The following is a 21,976-nucleotide window of genomic DNA, read 5'->3' as shown; positions in this document are numbered from 1 at the left end:
CTGCTCGCACAGGGCCCCGGCACTCGGGTCCGCCCGAGCGTGGGGTCCGTGAGCCTGGGCGCAGTCTGAGCGTGGCTGCCGGCGTGTTCACCGCCTCTGCTAGGGTCTCCCCTTGGCTCACCAGCCCCAGGGTGTGTGTAGGGGTTGACGTGTTTGTACACGTATGTAAAATATTTGTTTACACGCACATTTCTCCCAATTCAGCAGATTTTTTAAGCTCCCAAAATGCACTTTCCTCCCTTCCACACCTTGAGCCCGCCTCCTGCCCCTCCCCCGCCGCAGACCCCACTGGGCCACCCGCCCTGCCCCTTCGGTCCCCAACTCCATAGCCACGCCGGTAACTCCCTGGCCTGCACTCCTTCATTTCCTCTCTGCTCTGAACACGGGCTGCGTCTGACAGAGCCGGGCGGTAGTGCACGATGCCACTGAGAGGTGTGTGACCCCCTGGCTTTTATGAGAATGTTCTGAATTCGTCTTTATCGAGTACATATATTCAGGATTCTTTAAAATGTATCTCTTCAGAATGAGGCCTACTAGTGTGTGTCTAGGGAATGTGAGAATGAGGAAAAGATGCGAGCATTTAGGTACAGCTGTTTGTACTTAAAGGTTATGACGTGGACAAGGTCTCAGTTTCTCCTTTCACAAACGCACTTTTTTACAGGGCCCCCGTGTTACCACCTGTAAAGTGAGAAAGTTGAACCAGAGGGTCTCTTAGGCCACCTTTAGCTCTACAGTTCCACGAAGCAACTTTCAAACGACTACCGAGGGTCTGTGTCAGGAGTGGATGCAGGGAGGTATCAGGAGGGAGAGAGGAGACCCATGTGAACGAGCTAGTGAGTGTGTGGGTCAGAGTGCAAGGGGCAGGTTGGTAAAATGGGGCGGTTGGAAAGGACTGAGGAATCTGGAGAATTGTACTTTCTCCCAGAAGAGTTGAGGCTGTGGGCACCTTGCCTTCCAAACCCCTCTCAGGTCAGGATGGCGCTGGTGGCGCGCCCTTGAATTCTCACTGAAGTCGTACGGATGGTGACGAAGATGACACCCTCCCATCACCGGTTTCTCAGGGTGTCTAGGCAGGGCTGGCCTTCAGTAAAACCATTTCAATCAGGAGGAGATTTCCAGCGCAGCAGCCAGAGGCCGACACGCTATCTCGCGGGGCCCTGCTGCAGGTGAGGCAGCGAGCGGGGTGGCACGTGGGTGTGCGTGATTGTAGGTCCAAAGACAAACACTAGGTCTTTTTCCCCAAAACAACAGCAAAGAACTTTGGAAAGCCTTTTAAGTAGGCTAAAAACCAACCAAAAAAACCATCATTGTATAAAGAGATCAAAGTTTAAAACTCGTGGAATGCAAAAAAGAATAGAGGCCAACCAAGAAACACTGTTAAAATCCCATACGTAACCACAAGGAACATTCTGGTAGATTGCTTAGCTAACTGAACGTGCAGGGGACGTGGCCTGAGCAGAACATCCTGAGCCAGCCTGGGAGAAGCCGAGTTCGCCTGAGGGCTCTTCATCAGGAATCTCCGCCCCGCCCGGTTCCAGCACAGGCCATCCCCCACCTTTCTCCCCTCCTCTGTGACCTCAGGCTTCTTCCTCCCGCCACCCCAGGGGCCCAGGACCCAGCTGCACCTCTCCACGTAGGGAGCGCTGCTTTCTCGTGGCCCCAGTGAGAGCCCGGCATCACTTCACCTGAGGGCCCAGAGTGACATGAGGCAGTGACTCTGCAGCTGACTCTGCCTAGGGATTTCATCAGAAATGGGTGCGGTTCTCTCCCTGGCGGGGGCCGTCTCTGTTACACAGTAACGTCCAAGGACAGCTATTAACTGAGTCTGGAAGGGTGAGTGGTCATTCCATCCCAGCTGAAGATTATATAATGGGGCCTGTCTGGGTGATGTCGTCCGAGACAAGAGCAGCAGACCACGCCGACGGCTGCGCTTGCGAGCAGCGTGGGCACCCTTCCCGTGGCTCCATCGGCAAAAGGAAAATCTGTGCCTCTAAAACCGAAACCCTCCCCCCGGGAGGGGGAGAACTAACTTGTGCACAGCGCTTTCCAGTTGACGGGACACGTTCTTACAGCCATTTGGTCCTCACATTAACCCTGTGAAGTAGCCAGTAATCTCTCAAAAAAAAAAAAAAAAAAAAAGAGGGAGCAGAGACCCAAGCTGGTTGGCTGACTCACCCCAGCTCATGTCCTGTGAACATTCTGGACTGTCAGGGCTTCAGCTCCGGATCCTAGGACGCAGCTCTTCCCACTGACACGCTGACGGCGTGGGCTTGCTACGGAAACAAACCTGTGAGAGACAGGGACCTGGACCCTTGAATTTCATTTCAGGCTGGCCAACAAATTCCAGGTGTGGGATCCATTTTTTTAAATAGGTTTTATTTTGTACAGGAAACACTGAGCAGAAAGGACTGAGTTCCGTATGCCCCCTTCTCCCCACCTCACCCGCCAGTTCCCGTTATTAACTTCTGTATTACTGTGGTGTAGCTACTACAATTGATAAACTAATCCAGATACGTCATTATTAACCAAAGACAGTAGTTTACGTTAGGATTCACTCTTGGCGCTGTACGTTCTGTAGCTTTTGACAAATGTATAGTGACGTGGATCCACTATTACAGCAGCAAACAGAATAGGTTCGCTGTCCTCCAAGTCCTCTGTGCTCTACCTGTCCACCCCTCTAGCCCCCAACCCTCAATCTTCTTACCTTTGGAATCTATTTTTTCAATTTAGTTTTTTTTTAATATATAATAGATACTATAATGACAATTTTGGAGTCAGTGAGCGTACTTAGAGTTACTATCACTGTTTTTTCACCCAAAGCAATGGATTCTGGGTTTTGTTTGTTTGTTTTCCATGATCTTAGAAAAATGAGCTCTAAACATTATTTTCTTCCTCTTTAATGCAAATAGTCACCCTAACTCACAAGAGGGGCAAATATTTAAAGTTTATTGAGTGTAATATATTCCTGCTTTAGAAAAGTTAAGGATTATCTTCAATCCTCCCCTTCCACTCTCTTCCAGGCATTTTCTGGGGGTTTGGATACATGGGGAGGTTTGGATACATGGGGCAGCCAAGGATCTGTCTCCAGGCCTGCCCCTCAGTCACTCCTGTCACCTAAGCATCGCCAGGCACTCTGGGAAAATCCTGTTTGTCGTCTTGCTTGGTAAGATAAGTGGAAACGCATTTGACACTTGAGTTGAAAGGACAGTCTTTGCCTTCCTGAGTCTTCCCCAAGGGGATTCTATGGCTTACAGGTCCATCTTCCCAGGACCCATCTTCTCGACCATGACCCCTTCTTTGACCCTCATGCCCCCACCAAAAAAAAAAAAAAAAAAATTGCATTTCTCTAGTCTGACTGTAAAAGAATAAGGGATTCAACAGTAAATGTTGCGTTGTTTACAGGGTAAACAAAACTCTACCTCAGTGGACTTTCTCTGAGGAGGTGACTGATGATCTCAGTTGTCTTTCTTAGAACAGCCTCTTCAGTTGAACCTGGGAAGAAGAAAAAAAAAAAAAAACGCTTCTCAGAATGATGAGCATTTGCATCATACAATCCAACTTCCTCTCCTCTCTCTCTGTGTTTCTCTCTCTCTCACACACACAGCCTCCCTCTTTCCAGTCAAGAACATTTCAAGAGGTCAGTGCCGCCCCCGTGTCTAAAACTTCAGTGTTTGCCTTTGCAGGGACTTTTCCAACTTTACCTAGAAAAGAACTAACCAGAACCTTAGCACTTGTGGTCAGCCTGCTTCCGGCTGTGGCTTGAGTCGGTTTGTCCGCTCTGACGAGGAAGTGCTTGCTGTGACGGGAACTGCACTGGCTGGATTGTAGGAGGACCAGGGCAGACAGTGCCTAATGACATTGGTATGCGAGGTACCAGCAGCAAGGAAAGCAAGGGAAGCACACAGGGGCCCTCAGACCCAGAGCGACAGATGCGGCTGAGAGACGTGCAGTGAACCCACGAGCCTCCCCAGACCCACCCTCCTGAACACACGCACGCACACACACACGCACACGCACGCGCACACACACACACACACATACACACACACACACACAGAGCCCAAGATGAATTCATGTATAAACAAAAGTGCCTTCGTTGATGACTTTCTTAAAAAGGCAAGAGAAGCCAGGATACTGAGATATGTTTTTGATCTGGAATGGACATAAAGGCAGGATTTTGCAAACATTTATGGACCTTCAGCCCCTGGCTGGCCGGGGAACCACGGGCGGAGGCTTCCCTGGAGTCACTGAGCACTCAGCATTTGCTGTGGAAGTCTGAGCTAAAGAGAAAGTGACTGGACTCAGGTGTTCTCTCTCCGCTCCAAGGCCAGGACTGGGATAGTCTAACTATCTTCCTGTAAAGGTTTCGATCTCTGTGCAGAGGGTCCTGCTGGTGAGCAGCCTCCACGCCGCGTCGGGGCTTATGCCACAGTGCAGGGTGCAAAGCCGAATGGAAACAGAACAGTGTGGCCAGAATTGTTCATTAATTTTAACTACTAGATGCTCCCTGGTAATTTGAGATTAGACTTAACAGCCCAGGATGATTTTTTGTTTTGTTTTGTTTTGGTTTTTTTGGCGGTACGCGGGCCTCTCACTGTTGTGGCCTCTCCCGTTGCGGACGCGCAGGCTCAGCGGCCATGGCTCACGGGCCCAGCCGCTCCGCGGCATGTGGGATCTTCCCAGACCGGGGCACGAACCCGTATCCCCTGCATCGGCAGGCGGACTCTCAACCACTGCGCCACCAGGGAAGCCCCCAGGATGATTATTTAATTAAAATACTGGCACCACCTAGGACCGCAAATTTGGGTACGTACCTATGTCGGGGCAGAAGAGCTACCGGTACACACCATCGAGAGCACTTGGATACCTTGTTTCCTGTGGTTTAAGGCTTGGACGGGGCCCCAGCTCTGCTTTGCATTGTTATTGGAGGAGGGCAGTGAGGGAGAACCTTTAAGGTGGTAATTGGTAAACATCTTGACCAGGAAATCCTGTTCCTCCCTTTGTACTGAAGGACTCTCATGAAATGGAGAACGAAGGTGTATCGCCAGGATTGGGGCACGTGGTACAGAGTGGCCTGTGAAAAGTATGACATTTCTTTAAAATCTTGGGGTTTCATGTTCTCCAGGGCATATTTTGAGTTTAATATAAAAATATTTTGGATCGTTCACCACTGACTGAAATGGACATTCTAAGAAGATGCATTATTTCTGTCTATGGCTTTGTGTACCCCTTGGGCAGGGCCTTCATGCCCCAGGATTACAGGTGGCAGCCCACTTACAGAAGTACAGATAAAGCGAAAACGAACAGCATCTGATGCATCTCCCGGCCACTGCATGAGGAGCAAAGATGCCAGTAGCAGCCACTTTAAGGCCGGTGGGCCCCATTCGATGGCCTAGCGGATACTCACTGGGCACTCAGGACTTGGAGGTAGGGCTGCAGTGGGGTCCACGAAAGCGAAGAGCCATGCCCTGAGCCCTGCACTACACCTTCCTTGTACTGCATTCCACCCCTTGGGGGCAGGGACCTTGTCTTCCTCATCTCTAGACCCTCAGCACTCAGCCCTGTGCCAGGCACAGAAATTAGAAGTATTCAGTAAACGGTTGTTGGATGAGGTCTGTGCGTTTTGCATTTGTCAGAGACCTTTCTGAAATCACTGCCTGGGAGTCCAGAGATCAAATCACATACACCATGCAAGGGGGTGGGAATCTGCCGTGGAAAAATTCTTTTTCATCTATAGTCATGTGGTCGCTTGCTGTTAGAATAAGGAAAAGAAACTGTTCCTTAAACTTAAGGAACTTAAGCTACGTACAGAATCTTGCATCGATTTTCTGTCTTCTTTTTTGAAGACCTGTTTAATGTGGACTCTGTTTGGAAATCTGTGTTTTCTATTTTTATGGAGGGTTTGCTAAGCAAATGAACATGAAAATTTGAGAGCCAGGTCTGAGACGAATTCTCTACCCATTTTAGGCAGTTGTACATTCCTCTGCATGTCGGCAGTCGGTGGGCTGCAGGTGAGCTCTCACTCCTTCTCGTACACGGCCCCTCTCTCTGCCAGCGCCTTGTCAGGCAGGGGCTCCAGGTCACTTCCTCCCCTTCCCCGCCACCCATGTGTCCAGGCCTCTTCCTGTCACCGCCGTCCCTCTCCCTCCCCAGCCCAGCTGGCATGGCTCTCCCGTGCTCCACAGTCTGGGCTGCTGCCCTGCCTGTCTGCCCTCCGCCCCAACTGCGGCCCCACTGGTTTCAGGGCTGTGCCAGCCCCCCCCTCTGCTGAGAAGGCCCTCACGCTGGCCCCGCGTCTGGCCAAGTGATAACCTTCCTTCAGGCCCTCCACAAAGAGGATTCCAGCCACGCAAAACCACTGTAGTCAGTCCTTATGTTGACCCTTCTCTTCCTGCCGCTCATTTGACACGGCCTCGCTGCTTTGTTTCTTCTTTTTTTAACTGAAATGTCCACTCTCCTTAACTAAAGTCAAGCACTCTGATGGCAGGAACCCTACCTCATACTTAGGTCTCAAAGCCATGTCCACTTTAAAGAGGTCCAGGAGGCCGTGACCAAGGGCAGGGGGCTCACAGCTGTTTCCTCAGAACCAAGCATGTAAGGTAAGGGCTCCTTAAGTATTCGTTGAATATGCTGTATTTTTTAAAATGTTTTCTTCCGAGAGTGCTTATTGTACTTCTGACTTGAATCTACAGAGCTATCAAATGTTTCCCCCCAAATATACTCAGTAATAGGAGTTTACACTTTGTAAACACCAGATCAGCTGCGGGATCTCCTTTGAAATGTAGGGATTGTTTCCTCCCTCCCGGGGCCGTGTCCTGCGTTACCATGCAGGGTAGGCCTTAGCGGTCTCTGAACTCCCTGCTACGTCACATTCTGTCGTAGCCCCACTGGTGGTGTGTCCACGTGCTCCTGAGTCTGACGGTTTAAGTGGGACTTTGGATCTTTCCTCTTCACCTCGCTCTCCTCAGGGGTCAGCGTGCAGATATTTGCAGCCGTCCCCGTGGGTATCCGGTCTCGGGTACACGGCCGGCCTTGCTGCAGCTGTGCCCGTGGCCCATCAGCCTGGCCACCCATCTCTCCCTCTGTCACGGGGCCCGCGCTGCCTAGTGAGAGTGAGTAACCGCCAGCCACCTGTCCCCTCCGTGTGCCCCGAGCAGTCAGGGGCTTCTTCCCTGAGAGTGGCACGGTGGGAAGGTGGGATGACGTGTGAAGGACTAACTTGGGGCAGTGGTATGATCAGTGACAGGTGACCTCAGCTGCCTTTCAGTGTCGCCACTGTGCTTAAATGTTTTCAGATGTCTGCTCTCTCCTCTTCGCTGTAGACACACAGCAGAAAACTGATTAGACGTGGCAACGCTCCAGGGTTTTAGGCTGGTCGTCTTTGAAATGGGGTGTTTTGTCAAACATCCTTTTGCCCACTGCTCTGTCTGCGGTGGGAGGCTGATGAGAACGAGTATAGGCTAACATCGGGGCACATGGGAAGGGAGTGTTGATCACAGGGTGTGTGGCACAGCAAGGTAAACAGCATCACTTCCCTCCTCCAGCAGTCATTCTAAGCAATGGAGGTTTACCATTTAAGCATTAGTTAGCAGGGCCCACCTAGGAGACAGTGGCTTTATCACTCCTTGCTTCCACAGATATTTATCAAGGGTCTGCTGTGTTCCAGTCACTGTACTAAGGTGTTTCCTGCTCTCAGGATGCTGGCAGGCTAGTGAGTCCCGACTAGACTCCCCACACGTCTTAAGCAAATGCTCTCTAGTAGATGGGACACCTCGTGCCACCGTGGTATGCCTTCTTTGTAGTATTTGCAACTAGTTCTTGTTTGGCTTCTATATTGCTAGATTGCATTAGGTCAAGACACGGTTTAGTTATGTTGCTTTTTAAAATTTAGACGTCTTGTGGTATTTTGTTCTTGATTTTGAGTATGTTGATGCCTTTTATTGTATATGACAGTGGTTGGCCAACTCCACCAGCATTTGTAAATAAAGTTTTATCGGAACACAGCTACCCCCGTTCATTTGTGTATACTCTACACAAATGGGTGTTTGGGGGCTACATAGCAGATTTGCTGTGACAGAGACCATATGGTCCAGAAAGCCAAAGGTATTTACTATCAGAAAATGTTTACTATGCAGAAAAATTCTGCTGATCTCTGGTGTACACAGAGCAACAACAGCAAATTCTGTGTGTGTGTGTGTGTTGGTGGGGTGGGCGTGATTTGTGTTAGGATGTTTATTAGAATTCATCCCGACAGGACCCGAATGGCCCAGGTGAGATGTGACGCCAGCTGGGTGTGGAATGAGTCAGTGTGCCTCCCCTTACCTCCGGCTGATGAAGCTTTTCTTACAGTTCATTCCTGCCTCTCTGTACAGAACTCACCCAGGAGGTGTACTTTTTATGAGAAAAGCATATGTGGGCAGGAAGAAGTGAGGTGGGAGGAGGAGGCTTGTCCATCCTGTTAACCAGCGGTGAGAAATGCTGTTTACAGGTGTGAGCTACAGGCATCAAAACGAAGGGAGGAGACAGACAGGGAAGGAGACTGAATGGGTCTTTCTTATACCAACTGACAGCACCCACCAGCCATTTCAGGCCCGAAGGAAAAGGAAACACGAGTCGAGAGGTGGTGTCCATAAGTTCACAGAGAGGGAAACTGAACCCGCTCCCCATTTTCAGCCTCTTAACAACCCTCTACCAAGCAAACACACCCATACACGTATCTGGTCGATCCCAGAACACTCGGGATCTTAAAATTCATGTACTTGTAGAGTGTTTGCAGATGATTTTCCAAGTATAACGCTTTAAAAAATATACAGCACGGTATGAGGTACGTAGAGTCGTCAAAGCCGCAGACTGCAAACAGGAGGCAGTTGCCAAGGGGTGGGAGAGTTACTGTTCAGCGGGGATGGAGCTGAAGTTGGGGAAGATGAATCCCCGAGATGGACGGTGGTGATGGCTCACAGCAATGTGGATGCACTTAATGCCCCTGAACTGTACACTTAAATGATTAAAATGGTAAATTTTATTACATATATTTTAACACAGTTTTAAAACTCCAATCTCATTAGCTGTGTCATTTGCAAAGATCACAGATGGAGTGGCAGTAGTCGTATTTGGAGATTAGGAATCTTGTTTGGAAACCCACTTTTCCTCATATGTTAAAGTGATTTCTTCTAGGAATTAAGAGAGTTTAATTATATTCAACTAAAAAGATATTTACTGAACGGTTTAAAAAAACACAGTACAGTACATTAGTTCTGCAGCAATCAGGAAGAGCCTGGTGAAAGACGGCACAAAGAAAAGATGGTGTGATAAGACTGCCTTTGTCGTCTCTCCTCTTCGAAGTGACTCCCTCTTTTTTTCATGTGGATTCCAGGAAAGAAACCTTGACTGGTTCCCAAGGATGAGAGCCATGTCCCTGGTCAGCAGCGATTCGGAAGGAGAACAGAATGAGCTGAGGAGCCTGCAGGAGAAGCTGGAGTCCACCATGAAGCTGGTCACTAATCTTTCTGGGCAGCTGTCAGAATTAAAGGACCAGGTAAAAGAAACCCCACCTGCCTACACACACCCACTACCATACACACCAGGTGTGGTGAGAAAATCAGTAGTGCTCATGTTAAAATGCTGAAGTTTATCACCTGGATAGAAAAGGAAACGGGCAACAGAGGACAAACTCATTTAGTCCATCAGTTTCCCCTCCACTCCCCCTTCACTGCCCTTTGACAGGATAAGCCCATGACGCTACTCTCAGTGCCGCTCAGGACGAGGTTTTCATATGAAAAACAAAACCAGAAAATGAGAAAATGCAAACTACTTCAATGAAGTGCTGTACAGAAAAACACGATGTGCAAAGCTGTACTCCTGACTTTTCTTCACTGACAAAAGATTAAAGGCTGTTTCTGGTTTTGCTTTTCAGCCCTCAGATCTATCGACCCCTGGCCCCAGATACTGAAATCCAGCATCCTGGGATACACCACAGTCAAGGAAGAGCCCCTTTTGGTTCATTCATTGGCCAAATCCTTATTGAGTGACTCCCATAGTCCAGGCGGCGTGGCGGGTGCTGGGGGTGAACAGTGACCGCTCTGCCGGCCGCGTCCCTGCACTCACCCAGCTCAGCCGTCTACAGATGCGCTGCCCCATCCTGCTCCCTGTCCGTAAGATAAATGCTTTGCCCCTGTAACTAAGCTGGGTGAAGGGGGCAAGTCTGCAGCAAACCCTGTATACTCCAGAGCCCCCCTGCCCCGCCCTTGACCCCCTTCAAATGAGCACTCACAGTTACCAGGTGGTGACCTCCTGCTGGGAGGACCTGTGCTCTGCCCGTAGCTGACCGGGATAATCCTGCACAAACACGGCAACGGTTCAGCCTCCCGCACGCGGTGCTGAAAGCTTTTAATCAATTCCGTAGACAAGATTATAAATTTTGTACAGCGGTAGTTATCAGGCAAGGCTGGCCTGGAGGTAAGTTGTAAGGTCTACCCGCAGGTGATTTGTTCCTCTTAGGTACATAATAACTAGTGAAGGCCCTGGCTGGCATCAGCTCTTCCTGGAGGTAGTTTACGTGGCACTTTAACAATCCCACTTTGAATTGTATTTCTGTTCCAACTAAATTATTCCAAACTGAGCCCCAAGATACCATTTGGCCTCAAATTCTTTTCTTTCACATGTATTAAGATACAAATAAGAAGACTAATGGGAACAGAAGACCTTATTTATGAAGGCTGTCTACAGCACTGAGCTTGGTAGCCACCTAAAATGAGTAATAACCTAAATAAGTAAAACTAATGAAGATCTAACTAGATTACTTTGCTTATTATTTTATTAACTTTTTACCCCTGCTGTGAAACACTTGACAAATGTTCCACAGGACTACACTGATTCATGAGCACACTGTCTGCTACAGCTGCTTCTGTTTCCCCCCTGAAGAGCGAGGCGAGCTCCGTAAGGCATGTAGCAATGCTCAAGTTCCCTTCCTCTCCCTTTGAGAGAGCTGTGGCTACAAGAATCTCCATTAAATCAGATGTTTTAAATTAGATGCCAAAAAATCTTACAAAAATTGATCTCATGCAGACCTAAATAAAGGAAGTATTTAGCGCTCTATAAAGTGCCGTTTGTAAACATGTCTGAAGCACACTATTATTGGGTATTCTGGGGTAGTAAATGCCGCTCGAGCCCTTCTCTGTAGGCCGGGCCTGTCCTTTCAATGCTTAGGATCCTGTGTGCTGAATCGCTCCCTGAGGGTGGTTCTGAAGTTGCTTCAGTGATGCACACTGTGCAAACCAGTGAACCTGGTCTAAGGAGCGAATTGAAGCTGAGGAATTTGCACAGAGAATCGTAGGTATAGGAGGTAGCCAAGACCACAGATGGCATTGCACCCAATTCCCTCATTTCATTTCGTGAGGACATTCAGGTTCATGGCAGGCTCTTAGGAAATTTATGCAACTTTACCTGAAAATGTCAGGCTGGAACTCCTGGTCCTGCAGTCTGGGTTGGATTTTGTGTGCGTGTGTTGTGTTTTTATTTTCCCTTGTTTTGTTTTGTCACTGTACCCTGTTTGCCTTTCATGGTTGACTGTTTAAATTCTCATTCATTTTTTTAAGAACGTTAAAGAGTTTCAGAAGTCGCATCACGCACTTAAAACGTTAAGGAGTGATACAGTCATTGCCATGTTACACCACTGATCAGAGACTTGGCATTAGAATCGTTTCTCTGAAGCCAAAATTTTGGCTTGAACAAACTATGTAAACTTGATTACATATGGACTAAGGTTCATTAAGTGACATCAAGACCAGTGTGGTTTAAACTGCTTGGTTTCAGCTCTGTTTACATTTTGGTTTTAAAGTTAACGGTTAGAACCACCCTTCAGAAAACCTTTCCCCTATGAATGAATTTGAAATTGGACCGTTTTTTCTTGTAAGATGTTATAGGCTAAGAAGAAATCGGAGGAAACCAGTACTATATTCTCCAGTGCCTTTACCAGCATTGATCTGCTTAGGTTTTAAGGTGACCAGAATCACAGGAAAAATTCAGCATTGTTGCTTTTGCTGGGGAAAATTTGCTTTTTTCAGAAGGAATTAGTCAACATTTTCTTTTGATTTTGTAACAAAACTGTAAAGCATTTGTTTGACAATCAACTTGTTGAAAAGATTTGAATTTTATTAAATTTGGTGTGTACCAGTCCTAAAGATTTCTTAAATTGTTCTGCATAAAAAGCCATGCAGACAGGTCAGAGAACTGCTGGTTCTTAAACGGTCGTTGTGAGAATTCCTGCCCTCCAAAGGGAAAAAAATTCTGAATTAAAAAATAAAAACTCCATGAATGATTAATGAACAAGAAACTCTGTGACAGATATTTTTTAAAACAGCTATGAAAGAATACCATTCACTGGTACAAGTGCTGGAAAATACAAAAATTGCTTCATCACTTAGATATTTTTGCAGATCTAATGGTCCAAAAACCAGCATAATGGAGCAAAGACAGCTGAATGTCTTGGGATTTAATCTTAACTGTTATTGACCTCGTTGGTTGTTGTTTTCTTAAAATACCAGTTTGAGGAGAAAAAGTTCTTATCAAGGATATTAGTAAAATCCTGGTTAGTGGTTTTTCTATTACTGCCAAGAACAGTTAATTAAAATTGCTGTTCTAAGTGTTACTTAATGATGCTTCTCATCTTGAAGTTTCCCCTCCCAAGAGATTCTGAATACTAAATGTGATTCTCTTACATTCTTATAACTTAAATTTTTTTTGCATGTTTTCTTTATATTGAGAGAAGGGTTCACTTTCTTGAAAATGTGACTGGCTTCCTATAGGACAGTGACCCTTATTTGTAGTTGGTAGGAAAAGAAGTAGTGCTTGAAATTCATGTCATATTAGCATGCGATAGTGTTTGGCATTTTGTTTGTTTGTTTTTTGTTTTGTTTTGTTTTGTTTTTTGCGGTACGCGGGCCTCTCACTGTTGTGGCCTCTCCCGTTGCGGAGCAACAGGCTCTGGACGCGCAGGCTCAGCGGCCATGGCTCACGGGCCCAGCCGCTCCGCGGCATGTGGGATCCTCCCGGACCGGGGCACGAACCCGTGTCCCCTGCATCGGCAGGCGGACTCTCAACTACTGCGCCACCAGGGAAGCCCATGTTTGGCATTTTTCACGCAAGAGGGTTATCATCTTGTTAACAGTAACTGCGTAAGGAAGGAAGGAAGAACAAAAGAATAGAATAATTCCCCACAGTTGGAAGAATGGAATATTAAGCCTTACTTGAATGTCTGTGGTCCTTACACTGTGTTGGAACCACAAAAGAGAGGCCTTTGGTAACACCTGCCATCTAGGATACTGTAACTCATCCAGAAAGCAGCAGACCTCTAATGTTAGGATACAGTAGGAGAAGTTCCACGGCCCGAGGAATGAAGTGAGTTTCATTGGTGAACAAAGGAGCACAGAGAAGTAGGCAGGCAGTCCCGTGAGAGGCCTTAGAGGGTCGGAGGAGTTTAGCTTCTACAGTCCTACGAGCAGGTGACTTCTGAGCTAGCTGAAAAATGCAGCAGGGGGCATCCCAGGAAAGGAATCAGCATGAGCAAAGGCATGAAAACGCATGGCATGCTCGAGGAATGGCACTGTGCTCTGGGTCATTTGTTCTTCGAACCATCATTTATGAAACACCTATTTGCCAGGTGCAGCCCTAGGTACTGGGGTTACAAAGGTGAATAGAACCAATTCTCCTTCTTCAAGGAACTAACAGCCTAGAGTGGGAGACAAACAAGTAAACAAATAAATTATAATTCAACATGGTAAGTACGTAACAGAGGTTTGAACAGATTGCTCTGGGAGTGGAGAAAAGGGAGCACTTCATTCAGCCTGACCACAGGGAGAGGATTCGAGTCAGTGCCTCGGAAACCCTCTCAGAGGTGGGAATGCAGGAGCTTGGTTTCAAAGCTTGAGCGTTTGCCAGATGAACTGGAGAGGAACAGCCCACTAAGGATCAGGAGTGTGGATATCTGTATATTTATATTAAACCAATATAACTGCATTCAGGAGATGCTGCAGTTTTACTTCTGAATATCTTAGGCTCCTCGTTAGGAGCGTGGCTGATTTCATAGGACTGTGAAGCACAATTCTGGTGACTGGAGTTTCTGGGCTGTTTAGAATCTGAGTAGCCACGACCTCACTGTGACAGGAAAGCAGGTTGCGGCTTTCATGTGCTGTCGATGAACCGTCCCTGCTATGCCAGCCGTTAGTCGTGTGGAGGCCGATAGTGGTGGAGTAAATTTTGCCCATTTGCACTCAACACTCCGTATTTTCATGGAAGATCTTTTAGATGTTTGGCTACATCTGACTTGTAAAGCTACCATATCGTTTGCTTCGTGTTTAGACTGAGTCAAAAGAAGGAATGCTGAAATTCAAGTTAGTCTGTATATAGATTATGAAGGAGGATATTGCTTCAAGTATTCATTCTTAGCTAAATGTAGATTTTGAGGATTTTAAATGTATCTACTACAAATGGGACATTTCACACTAATCAAAGTAGCTTTTTCTGTATTAGAATTTTGACTGAAGTTACCACCTTAGACATGAATCTGATGGATATATATATATTTTTAATTTATTTTGTTTATTTTTGGCCACGTTGGGTTTTCATTGCTGTGCGTGGGCTTTCTCTAGTTGCGGCGAGCAGTGGCTTCTCTTGTTGCGGAGCACGGGCTCTAGGCGTGCGGGCTTCAGTAGTTGTGGCATGCAGGCTCAGCAGTTGTGGCTCGCGGGCTCTAGAGCGCAGGCTCAGTACTTGTGGCGCACGGGCTTAGTTGCTCCGTGGCCTGTGGGATCTTCCTGGACCAGGGCTCGAACCCGTGTCCCCTGCATTGGCAGGCGGATTCTTAACCACTGTGCCACCAGGGAAGCCCCGGGTGGATATTTTTATCTAGTCAGTTTTGTTTCAAATGTCCAGAGAGAATACATTGTGAGAATATGCTAAGGATCGAAAGACTTTGGTCATTATTTCTGTTTTGATATAGACAGTAGTAACAGAAAATGGTGATGCCTTAAATAACATATATAGTGCATGTGAATCTATGAAGACCAATAGGTAAGTAGGTTGAATTGAGCTAATAAAGCCAGAAGTTATGTGAGAATATGTACTAAGGGGCCAGGGAAACTTAACTGGCCAGCAGTGTTGAGCTTGGTTTCTTGTAGGCCAGATTTAGTCCTTTAGGGGGTTTTGTTTTCATTACTGTTCCCATATAATTATCACTGGATGATGACCTTGCCAAAAGGGACCAACACTTAAGCAGTTGCCCAATTCCCTACTATTTATTACTCACTTAAATGGTAGCCATTCTGTCTAAAAAGGCCATGGTCGATCAGAACAGAATCCAGGCAGTCAGATTTGTGTGCCGACCACCTGCTCAACTGCAGAGAATCTTCTCCAAGGTCTTATTTTGAGAAAAATAACACATTTACCCAAAATACTTTTTTTTAAGTATTCAAGTATATGAAAATATAACCACAGTGATCTTGGCCTGTTTCTGAGATAACCAGTGAAGAGCTCTTCTACAGCAGCAGCGGCCCCAGATCAGTAACACCAGTATCACCGGGGAACTTGTTACAAATGCAAACTCACCAGCCCTACCCTGGGCCTGCTGAGTCAGAAACTCTGTTTGTGGGCCCTTGGATCTGTGTTTTAAGGAGCCTTCTAGGTGTTTCTGGCGCACGCCAAAGTTTAAGAACCATTATTCTAAGGGAAACAGAAAACAAAATTAGATAGGTATGTACTAGGTTCTTGAAATTACCAGGAATATGACTGCCTGAACGAAGGTTTTGGCCACTAACCTACAGCAGTAGGGAGCTTGAAGGTTTGTGATGCAGGGAGAGTGATGCAATCATTGTTTTAAGAAGACAACCCTGGAAAATCAGAATCGGACCTCCACTGGGCTTTCAGGTGATAGCCTGTCGAAGAGGGAAGGAAGGTGTGCCTTCAGTTGAAGACTCATTTGCTAGAAGGAACCCAGTTTAGAAGCCCTTAAGTTTAAGAGGAGGAAGAGCCAACAGATTGAAAAGTCACAAAAAGGTGATCCGACAAACAGGCGTGAAGATGCAGGTACATAAAAGGTCATCTCAAGTGCACGTAGTTATTTATGGAAAATTTTCAGGGAAAGCTTTAATGGCCAACTTCAACAGCAGAAAAATCGCAGCATCTTTAAATAAAGTATCTGTCAATACGGGGTGAGCGCACCAAGGTTCCTAAATCTGTGAGAATGCGGCGATTATTAAATTTAGTTAAGTTTTACTGGATTCCCTCTCAAGGCTACCTGCCGAGGGGCTAGTCAGGGGGTGAGACTCTGGGGCTAAGCAACATGAAGTATCAGGCAGTGAGATGACTGAATTACTGATTGCGTTACCATCTACTTGTGAATTTATTCCACGGGTCACGTGAGGTTCTGCTTCTGCAGCTGAATCTGTGTAGTATAGGGTGTGACACCTCCCTTCACGATTCGTCACTCATCCAAGGAAACTTTAGAGGCTAGCTGGAATATCCTAATGCAACTCTTTATAAAAGGCTTTATAAAAAGCTGCCTTTCGGAAATATTCACTCCTTGTAAATCTTCTCTTCTAAAATATAACTGAAGGCATTTCACAGGAGCCTAAAAATAGTATTTTGATATGAAAGGAAAACGGCTATGCGTTAAAATTGAACCTAGGTAAGTTAATCTTATTTTATGTTCTCAGGATATTTTGTACCAAAATATTTGATGCCCAGCATCAAATCCTGAGCTAGGACTACCTGGGTTATGAGAAATGTGAATGCAGGGAATTAATTATGCCCCGAAATAGCCAGAACAGAGCTGGATACCTGTCAATGTGAGAACTGATTTAGTTCGGCAGCCGAAATAAACGGTACCAACCTCTTGTTCTGGGTTTGGAAAGCACCGTTTCATTTGACCAGCCTTAGGAAATGGTCTTTCCTGACCTTAGTGTCTGTAGGTGGCAAGGAATAGTCACCACTGAGTGCCAGGCCATGATTATGTTATTTAGTCACCCTGGACCTCAGAGGAGAGGACACTCCTCATCTCCCTAGAAATGCTGTGTGTTTTTCTCGCAGATCAAAACGGCCCAACAGTCACTGGAGAGGAATCAAGACCCCCTGAAGACGGTGGACTTAATCTCTCTTAAACCTAGGATTTTAAACACACTGCTTTTCTTGACAGTTCAGTGTGTTGTTACTGTCATACAAAGCTATCAGTTGGAAGCGGATTTGGGAAACGATCAAGAATCTTGTGCTTTAACTGTTTTTTTGTTCCTTTATGAAACAAGTAGAAAGCAAAGTTTCTGAATGTCACATTGCCTAAGGCACAGAATTCCCCATTCTGCCTAGGAAGATGTCCTTTTTGAAGTTCTGTGTTTGATATACTGACAGTACACTGTAGAAAGTGGGTTTCAGTATAAACCATAACCACAGAGGTAATCTATGGTTGAGTATATGATTTGACGTACAGGAAGTGTCTGGGTCTAATGATGAAACTTTTTAACTTTCCAGATGACAGAACAAAGGAAGCAGAAACAAAGAATTGGTCTTCTAGGACATCCTCCTCACATGAACGTCAACCCACAGCAACCAGCATAAGCAAATGAAATAAAGGAATCGTACTTACCTTTTTAAATTATTTTTAGTGTGGGTGTGGCTAATTCGTTCTGATTCACCCACAGAGGTTACATTTATGCTTAGTATATTTGTAAATACTCAGTTTTATACCGTATGTATATGACTGCTACTCTCAAGGTTTGGATATATGTATTGTAATTAGAATTGTTGGCACGATGAAATTTCATTTGTGCCAAAAATATTAAAAATGCCTTTTTTGGAAGGACTAAAGAAAGCACCTGATTTGCACTTGAACCACATTATAGATTTAAAAGTATATGACATGTATTTTGTATTTAAAACTAGAATAGCCAGTATTTATGTTTTTTATAGAACTGTGCAATACCAATTATGCAATCACAATAAATTTGTAACTCCTGAGTATCCTAAGGGGAGTGCACATCTTTGAAGCTGGTGTGTTCATAGTATGTAATAAATGGTTAAATATCAAATGATGCTGCTGCCAAAATCATATTACTAGTGAGTTTCAGGCCCCCGGGCATTTTGTACCATATAATTAGCCTGTGGTGATACTACTTCTCATTGCTAGCGGCACCAGTGCCTCTGTCTCGTAGTGACAGTGCTCCAAGCCTACGAACTGTCAAGTCAGCATTCATTTTAAGAAAAGCAACTTTAGTTTCAAAGATACTTTAAGGCTTCTGAATTGATCATTTAAACTATTTCTTTAAGTAAGAGAGCTGAATTAGAGGCTCAGACTTTAGTTTGCCAAGTCAGTGAATTTTTTAAAGGGAACTTTTTATGCCACGCTTGAGGTAAATGCATACTGCTAGCCAATCAATGTCATCTCCTAGGTGAATTCTGGTGTCACGTTATCAAGAAATGAGTAATTGATGGGCTCTAGATTATCTAGTCCAAACAGTAGAGCTGATTTTTTTCCTTCATCTGAACCAACATGCTACAGTAGCTAAGAAGTATTAAACTATATCCATCCATATAAAGATGAAATATGATCTATCCCATTAGAGCTCATAGTTTGAACACTGACATGTTATTCTTGTGAAAGAGCCACAGTTGGGTTTTATTTCTTTGTCACATTATTTCTTTTCTTGATGGATGAAAAAGTATGAAAGGAAACTTTTATATCTGTTGCCTAGTTTTGTACATGGATCTCATTTTACAAGAGAATCTCTCTACAAAAAAAGTTAAACGTGTATTGAAAGCAGAGTTCTGAAATGAGTAAAGTTTGTAAATGCAGATATAAAAATAATATTTAATAAATGAAGCAGAATAAATACAGTGACCGGCTGGTGGCTTTCATTTAGACATTTCTTTGCGTCATAACAACAGCTATTCCAATTGTATATTTCCTTTAGGACCAATTTAAAGTATAACTGGTCTGCCTACCAGATTAATTCCAAAAATGCTTACCTGATTAATGATAACGGAGAACTACCTGAACAGATGTGGGGGAGGGTTCATACAGTAGCCAGCCATTCATTCTTCTCTGTAAGTGACTGCCAAGCAGACTGTCACGAGCACTGTAGCACATTACGGTAAGGCTCCCACTCCTGCACGTTCCCTGGGGGACCTGCATCTTGCTACCTGCAGTGCAAAGGAATCACCAACAGGGAGATTAGTTCTCACTCATGCCCGGCGGTCAGAGTCCTTCAAGACAGTTGAAAATGTTTTACAAAAGCTAACTCGTCTATCCAAAGGCAGTGAAGCCTGTCCCCTCCTGAGAGCAATGCCCACCGTGGTTGCTCTTTTAAACACACACTGATTTTTCTCTGTGCTTTGCTAAATAAGGATAATTACCATCCAATGTTGGGAACTAGGTCGTGATTAAATTCCAGTTAAATGACTAGTTTCAAAACCAATGCTTCTACTTTATAATTGATAACTTTAAAAAAAAGTGAGTAATTTTCCATTCAGTGCAGCATATCTCCATAGAATTGTTCCATCATAAGGCAAGCCCAAGACAGATACGTACTTGTAGCTATAAACAAACTGGCGCTCCACGCCGACCCCCCCACCCCTCCCCGAACGTGAGCTCCAGCCAGCAAGGACTTGCTCCCCTCGGATCTCCCTTCAATCTCCTGAGCTGCCCAGCACGGAGAGGCAGCGTGTGTGGTTTGTCTCCCAAGCCCCGTCCCATCTCGTTCACTGCAGAGTTCTGCAATGACACGTTCAGGTTGCAGCTTTTACAGGTTTGTCCTGTTTCATTCGAATCCTGTCACTTGAGATACAATCTTCATTCAACTCGCCAGCTTCAGCAGAAAATAAATGGAGTCAGAATGCCACTCCACCCTACAAGCGGTAGATCCTACCCTTGGAGTTTGAGTGTGAACACAAAGCTGGTACAACTGAAACATAAAATTTGAAGTTATAACTCCTACAGCCTTTGATGTGTGATTGTGATTTCACCTTTCTCCAGACATCGCTTTTTCAACACTTCTATTTCAAGGATCAAGGTCCAAGTCACCTTCAAAGTTACTCACGGAGGTGAAGAATTAGTGCTATCGGGCTAAGAAACAAATGTGACAGCATACTACTAACATGCAAAAAGTCTTCTCGGCTCTGATTATTGAATTTTAAAAGTTTTCTGTAGCACGGATTCATATTTGAAGATTCTGCCAACTTCCTTAACTAAACCACGTGTTAAGTCAAAGGGTCTGGGAAATTCCGTTCCACTTTTCTAACATTTATATTTTCTGGCCCGTTTCTACTTATGTCCCTGAAATTATGTAGTGATGAACCTTGTTTCCCCCTGCAGATACAGCTTCCACCCTGCTGAGCCCTAGAGCTTTACTCAAAAGTTCATCCTGCGCAAATACTCTTTTTTTTTTTTTTTTTTTTTTGCGGTACGCGGGCCTCTCACTGCTGTGGCCTCTCCTGTTGCGGAGCACAGGCTCCGGACGCACCGGCCCAGCGGCCATGGCTCATGGGCCCAGCCGCTCTGCGGCATGTGGGATCTTCCCGGACCGGGGCACGAATCCATTTCCCCTGCATCGGCAGGCGGACTCTCAACCACTGCGCCACCAGAGAAGACCCCGCAAATACTCTTAAAGCTGTGCGCCCTGACTCCTCACACACGCACACAAAATACGCTTTTCACTTTGTTTTTTAAAAATTTGATTCAACCTACCTGTTCCCAAGCTCATTACTGCTTGTTCTTCAGTCAGTTTAGTTTTATTTGGTTCTACTTTCTGAAAATGGGTTGCTTGATTTTGCTCCTGTAAAAACTGCTCTTTCACCCTGTTTAAACATTTCCTAACATAAATTACAAAGCAAGCATACCTTATTTGTGGAAGCTAACCAGCAACTCAGTCTTTGCAGTAGCAAACTAAACAAAGCTTTACTTATGTGCTAGTGAGAAATTACCACGATCTTCACAGTAAACTAAGGAATTATCACATTAAAACTCACTTATAGGGCTTCCCTGGTGGCACAGTGGTTAAGAACTTGCCTGCCAATGCAGAGGACAGGGGTTCGAGCCCTGGTCCAGGAAGATGCCACACGCCGTTGAGTAACTAAGCCCTTGTGCCACAACTACCGAGCCTGCGCTCTAGAGCCCACGAGCCGTAACTACTGAGCCCACGTGCCACAACTACTGAAGCCTGTGCACCTAGAGCCTGTGCTCCGCAACGAGAGAGGCCACCGCCATGAGAAGCCCGCGCACCACAACGAAGAGTAGCCCCCGCTCACCACAACTAGAGAAAGCCCGCGCGCAGCAACAAAGACCCAATGCAACCAAAACTAATAAATAAATTCATTAATTTAAAAAAAACTCAATTATAGATTTCTGTATCCTCCTCCTACGGTTGGTTGGGATAATGCGCTAATGAGAAACAGCCTGAAAGTTTCTGATAGTTATTTTAAGGCTAATCATGAGACCATTAGTCTGACTTCTGGGCTACATAGAAGGAAATTTAGTCCCTCAATACTATTAAATACAAAAGGATCACAACTACATACGTACACAAGTAGAGTTGAGTTTTGCTAAAATAATGTTTTCACAGGTTTTTTTTTTTTTTTTTTTTGCGGTATATGGGCCTCTCACTGTTGTGGCCTCTCCCGTTGCGGAGCACAGGCTCCGGACGCACAGGCTCAGCGGCCATGGCTCACGGGCCAAGCCGCTCCGCGGCATGTGGGATCTTCCCGGACCGGGGCACAAACCCGTGTCCCCTGCATCGGCAGGCGGACTCTCAACCACTGCGCCACCAGGGAAGCCCCTTCACAGGTTTTAAAAAACAAAATGTGCTTGATAGAAGGCTTAATTTACATGACAGTGAAAGTCACCTTTACACAAGACAGGATATAATAACAAAGGACTCCTACTGAAGGTTCTTGAGACAACATGTTCTTATCTACCAAACCATAGATGGGAGTGGAGCTT

The 21,976-nt window shown here is 45.7% G+C and overlaps 1 protein-coding gene and 1 long non-coding RNA gene across 14 annotated transcripts in view; one reads left to right on the top strand and one right to left on the bottom strand.

Annotated features, from left to right (window-relative positions):
* The window catches only part of ITPR1 (inositol 1,4,5-trisphosphate receptor type 1), a 320,128-nt gene extending 301,256 nt beyond the window's left edge, over nucleotides 1-18,872 (top strand). For all 11 annotated transcript variants that reach the window (XM_049693591.1, XM_033437203.2, XM_033437207.2 and 8 more), the window contains 2 exons: nucleotides 9,374-9,535; nucleotides 17,515-18,872. In XM_049693591.1, coding sequence (XP_049549548.1) covers nucleotides 9,374-9,535; nucleotides 17,515-17,601 — 249 coding nt within the window. In that variant the 3' untranslated portion in view covers nucleotides 17,602-18,872. The remainder of the gene's footprint in view (nucleotides 1-9,373; nucleotides 9,536-17,514) is intronic.
* The window catches only part of LOC117203193 (uncharacterized), a 135,133-nt gene continuing 114,697 nt past the window's right edge, over nucleotides 1,541-21,976 (bottom strand). The window contains exons 4-5 of one of the 3 annotated variants that reach the window (XR_007469867.1): nucleotides 3,420-19,182; nucleotides 1,541-2,287 (exon numbers count right to left, since the gene is read on the bottom strand). This is a non-coding gene — a long non-coding RNA (uncharacterized LOC117203193). Of the gene's footprint in view, nucleotides 19,183-21,976 lie in introns of all 3 variants that reach the window. The other 2 variants (XR_007469868.1, XR_007469866.1) reach the window with 2 other exon arrangements.

This window comes from Orcinus orca, chromosome 10 (genome assembly GCF_937001465.1).
Source record: "Orcinus orca chromosome 10, mOrcOrc1.1, whole genome shotgun sequence".
NCBI lineage: Eukaryota > Metazoa > Chordata > Mammalia > Artiodactyla > Delphinidae > Orcinus > Orcinus orca.
The sequence above is the reverse complement of the archived record's forward strand: the minus strand, read 5'-3'. Positions and strand labels throughout refer to the sequence as shown.